The following is a 10,299-nucleotide window of genomic DNA, read 5'->3' as shown; positions in this document are numbered from 1 at the left end:
ATATTTCATCTAATTTGTTACTAAATCATGAATATGTTTTATTCTCTTAATTGTAGTACTTTGAGGAATACAAATCTTACTCAAGAGCTCATTTGGATGAAATGAAGGATGAATTGTGTCAATTCATTGTTGATCAAAGAATCATATAGCTAGGTTGTATATTGTTGTACATATATGTATGGAATGTTGTTGTTGTATGCTGTTGTTGTATATATGTTGTATATTGTTGTTGTACTTTTACTAAATCATGAATATGTTGTTGTATATTGTTGATCAAAGAATCATATATTAATGTTGTATATATGGAGGATTAATATTGTATATAAATGGATTCATGTTGTATATATCAATGGATTAATGGTGTATAACATTGGATTAAAGGATGAAATCAATATGAATTTTACACTTTTGCAGCATGCGAACAGGTTACCAATTAAATATCCACTGTTTTTCAAACAATTTTTTTTAAAATAACTAACACTTTAGAGGGCGCTTTCTGTAGGAAGCGCCCTCTAAACACTTTACATTGACAACTTTAGAGGACGCTTTTTCCAGAAAGCGCCCTCTAAGGTGTCCCTTTATGGACCACTCCAGAGGGCGCTTTTTTCTGAAAGCGCACTATAATGTGGCCCTTAAAGGGCCACTTTAGACAGCGCTTTCTCCAGGAAAACAAAGCGCTGTCTTTACCTATGTCAGCGCCACTTTAGAGGGTGCTTAAAAGCGCTGTTATAGGCCAAAATAAGCGCCCTCTTTTCCCTTATTTGGCGTAGTGTTAGTTAATCTATTTAAGGTAGTTAGAAAGTGGTTAGTTAGTAGATATTTGCGTTTGTTACTTGATTACAAGTCACACAACATTTGTAGATAAGTGATGTGTTGAGATTCATTTTGAATTAACTCCTCCAACAATAATACAAACTCTTCTCATACATTGTCCTAGACATCTTCTCCCACATCTTACATATTCTCTCTTTCTCTTCACTAAGTACAGTTGCACTAACTAGTTATCTACTAATACATTTCGTTTTATTTACACTAGTTAATCTTGAAGTTTTGTTTTGGTTAATTTACTGTTGATTTAATCTTATCTTGGAATTGTGATATTTTGACATTAAAATTTAATATATTATACACCATGTTCCATGGTATTATTGAGGATTTCATAACAAGATAACATCTTCAATGAGTAGATATCAATATTAACATTTCTAACCATTAATACTTGTCTATAACAAAAGATAAGTAGATATCAATAATCAATATCATTTCACACCCTCTAAATTTAAATGCTAAAGATAATACAACACATAAAATCTCTATATGTGATTTTCTCTACTTATTATTTTTAGATACAATGTTATTTATTTATTCATACTATAGTAACTATTCATTCGTTGCAGCAACGATACATGTAGAATTTTTCCATTGCCTTACCACATTCAGCACACACAATCTTATCTGGAACTGTGCCATCAACTCCTGGCAGTATCAATCTATTACAATGGTGTGGCTGTTGAATCCCTTGTATATACTCATCCATTGCAGGCAAAACTCCTTTATCATTCACATTATCCTTCCACTCATCAAACTCATCAAGACACTTCAGAAACGAGTCGCCTTTGCCTTGTGTCATTTTTATTGTTCCTAGACTTATCACAGCCCAACCTTGATCACTGCTATCATAGCTCAAGATTCTCATTATTTCCATTATTATTTGGTCAGTCTCCACTGTCTTACCTTGTTGTAACTTGGAGTGCCACATGCTTTCTAGCCTAACCCAGAAGAACCAAATTATCGTTGGATCGGCGAGGATGTTGCTCAGGTTTTCTTCATATATAGTCTTGTTGATCTTTTTAACTTTTTGTCCAGGGTTGTTTTTTCCTACATACATCATTTCGAGTGGAATTTGTAGAGTTCTTGCCATGGATTTTGTCGCGCTTGTGAATTTACGGATCCAATCCATATCATCCCCTCCATATAAACATATGTATTTTCCAGCTGATACCTGCATTCAACATTTATGATCATAACATAAAACATTGATGATATGCATATATAGAGAACGAAAAATCTAGCTCTAACCCAATCAAAGAGCAACGGATCGATTGTATCGGCCAATAGTGCAAGTCCCCATGTTTCTTCTTTCCAAAGAGCTTCCTCCCTTAAGCTAGAGAAAGGATAAGCCATGCTTCCCCAAATCCACATCATATGTATTGCATTCAGGTTCACAAGCTTTCCTTGTGGATCCAACACCACAAGCATAGGCTTTGTGTTGAATAGCCATACCTCCTTAATGTACCTAATGGTTGCTGCCTCCAAAAGTGAAGGCTCATAAACTGAGTACCATGGCATCATTGATTGCAGCTTCTCGAACTTCTTCTTCGTTTCGGCCCACGCAGCTCCCTTTTCCACAACCGGAATCCAAACGAGTTCGTATTGACTCTCTAGCCTCGTTGAATCTTGACGCGACTCGTGATACATTTGTTCAAAAATCACTAGCTCTTGGTCAGATATATGGTGCAGGTCTGTTATGTAGAGCAACACAATTTTCTTCCTCAATACGTCAATGCTAACCTGAAAACAGATAAAATACCTTAAGTTGAACCGAAAAATGATTATGAATTATAGATTAGTTGATTCTAATGCATAATCTATGCTAACCCTTTGTTTGGTAGAACCATCAAACAGTGGCAATGGATCACCCTTGCAGTGAATCAAAGCTTTGAGAACCTTAATGTTATCTTGGTGTGATGTCTCAAAAAGGTGGTGAAGTGTTTCAAATACTTCTCTCTGTTTGTTGTCATCTGCATTATAACACAGTGTTCCAAAGCATATAGATTAAAGAAATTTTATCTAAAGAAAAACAAGACAGTGTTAATTTCTTCATCATCTTCACGATTAACACTCGCGTAGAGTTACTAAAACGAGTAGTTAGATCGAATTCATTACCTAAATGTTGACGACAAATTGTAAGAAGCTTTTGAAGGTGACCATTCATGTTTTCTAGCTTATGAGTCAAACTCGAAAGCTCCCATGTCTCAATTGTTGATGTCATATATCTGAAATAGACGCACTTAATTAAGATGTTTATCCAGACAAATCCTTAAATCATCGTGATCACTAAATTAGCAACAGAAAAAGAAGAAGATATGAATCAATAGATGTACCCTTGACCCAAGCCAATGATGCCTAAAATATGTGATGCACATGCCACAATACTCCTAATGGTCCAATAAACAGCACTAGGAATAAGAGTAGAAGCAGTCAATGTTTCAGGTGCTTCATGATCAATATACTCAGAAGGAAGCTCATGAAACTCAACAATGCAATTAGCAACATCCAACATAGCCTTGAGAAGTTTGCTGACAGATTCAAATTTAGGTCCTAAATCATCAACTTGATTCAGTGTTTCATGAATGTGCTTCAACAATGCAACTGACTTAGCAAGACGGTTCGTCGTGTAAAGTTGAGCCACAAGCCAAAATTCTCCTAAGTTGGCTGCAAATGCTGCTAATGCTATCACCACTTTGGCATCCCATGAATAGCTTGATAGCATTCCAAGTATTCCTATGGTTGTTGCATGAGCATCTCCTCCATTCATCAAACACTTGCAAGATATCTGGCACAAAGATGCGCCAAAAGATTAATAACTCGATTTTGACATATTTGGTTCGAGAAAAATAGTCCTAAGTAAGTATTCATGCTAATGCACGGAGACGGGAAGAAAACCTCGCACGAAATTTTGTTGATTGAGTGATATGAAATCTCCAGCATTTCAAATAAGTCAGATTCCTTGGTAGTATCCTTCATGTCCTGAAAAAGTCGGTTAGTTAACAACGAAAATCCGAAATGGTACTAGATTAATATATATACATACACACACCTGAACATAGTCGGGGATAAGAGAAGTCGCGCGAAGAAAAATGTCTTGAACAACATTAAGCAGAGGTCTAACATCAACATGTTCTTCAATAGGAGCATGAGTTGCGCGAATTTGTTTCGTCATAACCGTGTCATCTGAAGCCGAAAAAATGTGGCGGATGGCTCTAGATTGCATCTTCCGTGGCACCATTTCCATCTTTTTGATCAGATTACTGGTTCAATTAGTGTTAGTTATATTTTCCATGCAGAATGTAATATATAGTTTAATGTATTGAAGCCAAATTCTGTTGAATTTCTACCTTGCTTGTGTTTGGGTCCAAACAATGAATAAAAATTATCAGTACAGAAATTTAATTTCTTAAAAGAGGGATCATGACATAGTAGTTATTGCAAGAAAGGTATAAATAAAATGTGTGCAACTTTTGTGATGTGAAAGAATCATTACTATTTAATACAAGTGTCATTGCTATATAAGATGTTTTTATGCCATGTTTTTCCTTTATCATAAGACAAATTACAAGGTAGAGATTCCTTTTAATCTGCAATGCCTTGATGTGTATGTTAGGTGAAATTCCTTGGATTAATAGGAAAAGGGAATCCTCCTTTTAAAATTAAGAAAAGAAGTGAGAATTCATTCCATCAATTGTTTAGTATATACCTAAAACTATGATGAGAGCTTATGCGAATGTATTCAAGATTAATTATAGAGATTTATTTATCTATGTTTTTTTATAAAATAAATGTTACAATTGATTGTTTATATAAACTATTGGACCTAAGAAATAGTAATAAATTAACGAACATAACAGATAAAAGGGGAAAAGAAATAACAACCTAAATAGTAGCCTATAAAAGTCGTTATGATAAACCTTATCTCTAATACTCCCCCTCAAGTTGGAGAGTGAGGATTATGAACTCCTAACTTAGACAAGAAGTCATGGAAAATCTTAGCTCCTAAAGATTTGGTGAATACGTCAGCTTGTTGGTGCTGAGTTGAAACATGAGCCGTAGTGATGGTGTCTGATTGGATATGATCTCTGATGAAGTGACAATCGACTTCAATGTGTTTAGTTCTTTCGTGGAAGACATGATTGGCGGCTAAGTGAATGGCTGCTTGATTATCACAGTATAATGGAGTAGGATGTGTGCATGGGACTTGAAGAGTATACAATAAGTTGCAAAGCCAAATAATTTCACTTGTAGCATGTGGCATGGCTCTATATTCAGCTTCACTAGAGGAGCGAGAGATGATCACTTGTTTCTTTGTTTTCCATGAAATGGGGGAGTTGCCAAGTTTCATCAAATATACTGATGTGGATTTTCGTGTTATGGGACATGACGCCCAATCTGAATCACAAAAGATAACCAGTTGTAGGTCATTGTTTTTAGGTAAGACGATGCCTTGACCAGGGGAGGATTTAAGGTATTGAAGGACTCTCATGGCTGCGTCCTAATGATCTTGGAGGGGTGTTTGCATGAACTGGCTCAACACATGGACATAATATGTTAATTATGACCTTGTGATTATGAGGTATATGAGGAGACCAATTAGTCATCTATATTTTAACGGATCCGAGTAGGGTGGTCCATTAGACAAGGTAAGTTTGTGATTGGCCTCCATGGGGAATGGGGAAGGCTTGGAACTAAGCATGACACATTCAGTGAGAATATCAAGTGTATATATTTGTTGACAGATGAATAAGCCTTCTTGGTCGTGTGCTAGTTCGATAGCGAGGAAGTACTTAAGTTTTCCAAGATCTTTCATATGAAAACATTGACTCAAGTAGTGCTTGAATTTAGCACAAGCTTCTTCATGGTTTTCAACAATGATTAAGTCATCAACGTAAACGACGACAACTATGAAAATGGATGGTTTGGTGTACGTGAAGAGGTTATGATCAACATGGCTCTCCTGGAAACCATAGTCAATCAAAGCTTTTGATAATTTGGAATACCAATTTCGAGAGGCTTGCGTAAACTGTATAATGACTTCTTCAACCGGCACACCGTGTTAGGATGTGTAGTTTTGTAACCTTGTGGAGGTTTCATATAGACATCTTCATCTAAATCGCTATGAAGGAAAGCATTGCTAACATCCACTTGATGATGGATCCATTATTTGGTGGCTGTAATAGTTAGTAAGCATCAAATGGTTGTCATTTTTGCAACGGGTGCAAAGGTTTCATGGAAGTCCTCTCCTTAAGTTTGAGTAAACCCTTTTGCAACCAAACGAGCTTTATGCTTCTCAATTTCTCCCGTGGCTTTGTGCTTAATTTTGTACATCCATCAAAAGTCTATTAACTTTTTTTCAGGTGGAAGAGTGATTAGTTCCCATGTTTGATTGTCTATCAATGCTTGAAGTTCTTTAGCCATTGCATATCTGCACACTTGCAGTTTACTTTCCTGAGTGTATGATGTAGGTTCTTCAGTGTTACTAATTGCTGCGAGATAAGCTTTGTGATTCTGGGAGAAGTTGTCATAGTGGACAAAATCTGAAATAGGATATTTGATATTGGGATGCATATTGTAGAAATAGAAGTCTCTGAGGTGTTGTGGTGGTTGTCGTAGTCTTGGTGGTAACTCTATTGCAACATGATTATGGTCCTTAGTGTGCTCCCCCTCATTCGCATCATCCTCATTGGATGAAATTTGGGAAGCTGAAACTGGGTTGGTTGAATTATGATCATCTTATGCAGGAATGTTGCTAGGTGATTCTGGTGAGTAATTTGCATGGTCTAGGTGCAAATTGTCAACAACAAGAGTGTCAGGATTTATCGATGCAATGTGAAGTTCTTGTGAATTGATAGGAGGAATGTCTACAAGAGATGGAACCAAATCAGTTTTTGGTTCTTCATCACTATAGTATTCTACAGAATTATGAACAATATTGGTGGAAGATGGGTTTGATGCTTGAAGGAAGAGATAAGTATCCTCATAGAAGAAGACGTCTTATGATATATGGAAAGTATGATTTTGAAGATTATAAACTTTCTAGCCTTTTTGTCCTTGTGGATATCCAAGGAATAAACATTTGTCAGCTCGTGGATCAAATTTGTCTAGTGGTTTGGAGACATTCTTAATGTAGCATAAACATCCAAAATTGCGTAGATGATCATATTGGGGCGCCTTTTCAAAAAGAAGCTCATAGGGAGTGAGGCCTTTATTAGCAACAATAGGGGTACGATTGATTAAGTATGTTGCAGTCAAAATACAGTCACCCCAAAAGTGTAATGGAAGGTTGGCTTGAAAACCTAATGCTCACGCTATATTCAATATATGTCAATGCTTACGTTCGACGCGTCCATTTTGCTGTGGGGTCTAAACACAAGAAGTTTCATGAATTATGCCCTTTTGGTGAATGAAACTTAAGAATTTAAAGTTAACAAATTTTGTACCATTGTCGTTGCGGATTTTCTTGATAATTTTATTGAATTGTCGCTTGATCAGATTACAGAAAGTAGTCAAGTGATGCAGTGTTTCAGTTTTTGATTTCATTAGGTACACCCAAGTGTCTCTAGTGTATTCATCAATAACTGTGAGAAAAATTGTGCTCCATTATGCGCAACAATATTGTATTTACCCAAAAGATCACAATGGATCAAATCAAAAGCTGCAGTAGCTTTATTATTACTAGAAGGAAATGAGATTCTACATTGTTTTGCTTTATGACATATATCACAGCAGACTGATTTATGTGACTCAAAAGTACATTTAAGATGATACAAAATTTATTGTAAAGCTAGAGGAGAAGGGTGTCCCGTTCTAGTGTGCCACAAAGTCGTTAAGTCTTTCTTAGCTTCCCCTAAGAATCCATGTTGAGATGACTTTGTGAACAGATAGACACCTTCATACATGTTACCAAATCCAATCTTCTTATTCGTTAGAGGGTCCTGGATTATGCAACAATTTTGGTCATAAGTTACCGTACAAGATAAATCACGAGTCAATCAATGAATGGAAATCAAGTTGCAGTTGAATGAAGGAACTATAAGCATATTATGTAGTATGAAATTAGGGGCCAAAAATACATCTCATATGCAATCAACAATGGTGGATGTTCTAGTGGGAGTAATGATTTGGAAAGACTTTGACAATTGCTTAATATTATGCAAAATAGATGGTAAATAAGTCATGTGATGAGATGCACCACTATCAAGTATCCATGTATGAGTTGAATGTACATTACCGTTTATTTATCGAGAGGAGGAACTGGATTTTTGGTGCGAGTGCCATGTAAAGCATGCCCTAATGTTGAACCTTCTGCAACATCACGTTTTCCAACTGATGCTCTGTGGTCTTTTGTTGGAGTTCTTCTGGTTTCCCAATGTGCATGATAGCCGGCAATTTCAAAGCATTTTTCTTTGACATGGCCATTTTTACCATAGTGATCACACTCGACTTTCGGGTATTCGCGCCATTTTGATTTGTCATGTTTGGAAGAGTGAAAAGTTGAACATGTATTGGTGTTAACGCTTCTTGTTATATCAGTTGTTAACCGTGATTCCTCTTGTTGTATAAGGTTGAAAACGCGTCGCATTAGTGAGAGGGGATCCAAGTTGAGAATGATGCCCTTGATTTGAGCAAATTGGTCGTTGTCAAGACCACCAAGAAACGGATGCATGTGTTGTTCATCATCTCTTTTGGTTAAAGATTTGGAGGCTCCATAGTTGCACTCCGGTATCGGTTGGAGTTCATAAGTTCGTCGAAAAGGCTCTTGAATTTGGTGTAATATTTTGTTATACTCATGTCAGAATCTTCCTGCAGAAGATATATGGTACGGCATAACTGATGAATGCGTGGTGCGTTGATCTGGACAAATCTTTCTTCAAGATCAATCCAAATTTCACGGGTAGTTGATGGGTGCGAGATGCTTCCATGCAGATTTGGATCGATCGCATTGATAATCCATGCCATGACCATGAAATCTGCTTTCTCCCAGCTGGAAAAATCTACAGAATTGCGGGCTATTCTGCGGGAAGATTTCTTGATAGAACCATCAACGAAGCCGAGTTTCACCTTTGCGTGCAGAGCGGTTTTCATGGTTCAAAGCCATGTATGATAATTATTGTCATTCAAGGTTGAAGAAACAAGAGGGGTTCTTGGGTTATCAGAATTATTCAGAGTGTATGCGGGGTTGGGTGAGATGATGGTGGATTGAGGTTCTTGCTCAGATTGATCATCATCGGAATCGCCGTGCTCGGATGCCATATTGAAGATTAATTATAGAGATTTATTCATCTATGTTTCTCATAAAATAAAGGTTACAAAGATTTATTCATCTATGTTTCTCATAAAATAAATATTACAATTGGTTGTTTATATAAGCTATTGAACCTAAGAAATAATAACTAACTAACTAACATAAGAGATAAAAAGGAAAAAGAAATAACAGCCTAAATAATTGTCTATAAAAGTGATTATGACAAACCTTATCTCTAATAGTATGACCCTCTACATACAAATATTGAAGTTTTTAGTGATTAATTTCCCAACAAAGATAGAGTTTTAAGGATAGAAATCTCCACAACCAACTAAAAACTTTTAACAACCGAGTTAGAATTTTAATAACGGTGATCTCCCCAATTAAAAAGAGATTTTACTTATCAAGGATGGGGGTTTAATTAAATTCCTCATCAAAATTACAATTACATTCTTGTCAAGGATGAGGGTTTAATTAAATTCCTCACCGATAAAAACTCTAAAACATACCATTAAATTTGATCCATGCATCAATATTATAACAAAATAAGAATATTTGAACAATGTCACATACAATTTTCTCCCATTATCTCTTTTCATCATCGTTAACTTCCCACCTGAAAACTGTTAGACAATCGGGTATGATAATCCTGGATAACTTCGAAGAATCGTGTTCGTACACTTTCCGAACAAAGTATTTCGACCCTATTCTTGCCTGGGTTCACGAAATCTTTGTGGGGATAATTCTTGAAGAACAATTTGTTTCTGGCAAAGAGAAATGTTCAGGAATGTAGAAAGAAAGTTTGGTTTCGTTATTCCTTTTTTTAACTGAGGCCAAATGACTCCTTATATAGGAGATCAATAACAGAAACCGAAAAGACGCAACTGTTCAGAAACGGTTACGTCGGTTGGGAAAGGGTTCAACTGTTCAAAAATTTCGAACGGGGCGCTGTCCCGCACCCCGCCAGGGGCTTCGCCCATTGGAACCCCGTTTCAATTATTCGCATTCAATTATACGTTGGCTCGACGAGCGTGCACTCCGCACTACCCCTAACTCGTTTCCAAGCTTTAACGTATAATTGCATCGGCCTATAGTAAATCACATTACTACTAAAATACATTGATGATACTAAAATCACCAACAAATCCCCCCCATTTTAGTGTAATCCTTGATATACTAAGTATATACAATAATATATACAAGGGTATAACACACAGGTA

General features: G+C 36.3%; 1 protein-coding gene across 1 annotated transcript; it reads right to left on the bottom strand.

The window, feature by feature from the left end:
* Positions 1–1,244: 1,244 nt before the first annotated feature.
* LOC127106583 (protein SIEVE ELEMENT OCCLUSION B) lies at positions 1,245–4,191 on the bottom strand. Its single transcript, XM_051043862.1, has 7 exons — positions 3,881–4,191; positions 3,727–3,810; positions 3,165–3,616; positions 2,947–3,056; positions 2,659–2,801; positions 2,080–2,571; positions 1,245–2,002 (listed from the first exon to the last, which is right to left on the bottom strand). The coding sequence occupies exons 1-7, from the start codon at positions 4,073–4,075 to the stop codon at positions 1,385–1,387; spliced, it is 2,094 nt and encodes a 697-aa protein (XP_050899819.1). The 5' UTR covers positions 4,076–4,191; the 3' UTR covers positions 1,245–1,384.
* Between the last annotated feature and the right edge of the window lie 6,108 nt (positions 4,192–10,299).

This window comes from Lathyrus oleraceus, chromosome 7 (assembly GCF_024323335.1).
Source record: "Lathyrus oleraceus cultivar Zhongwan6 chromosome 7, CAAS_Psat_ZW6_1.0, whole genome shotgun sequence".
In the NCBI taxonomy this organism is placed as follows: Eukaryota; Viridiplantae; Streptophyta; class Magnoliopsida; order Fabales; family Fabaceae; genus Lathyrus; species Lathyrus oleraceus.
This window is presented reverse-complemented; position numbering and strand designations above follow the sequence as displayed.

Coding starts and splice junctions, on each gene's coding strand:
- LOC127106583 (XM_051043862.1), bottom strand. CDS start 4,075: ATGGAAATGGTGCCACGGAAGATGCAATCTAGAGCCATCCGCCACATT. Junction 3,811..3,880: donor TTATCCCCGACTATGTTCAG/GTGTGTGTATGT, acceptor CGACTTTTTCAG/GACATGAAGGATACTACCAA. Junction 3,617..3,726: donor TCAACAAAATTTCGTGCGAG/GTTTTCTTCCCG, acceptor TCTTTGTGCCAG/ATATCTTGCAAGTGTTTGAT.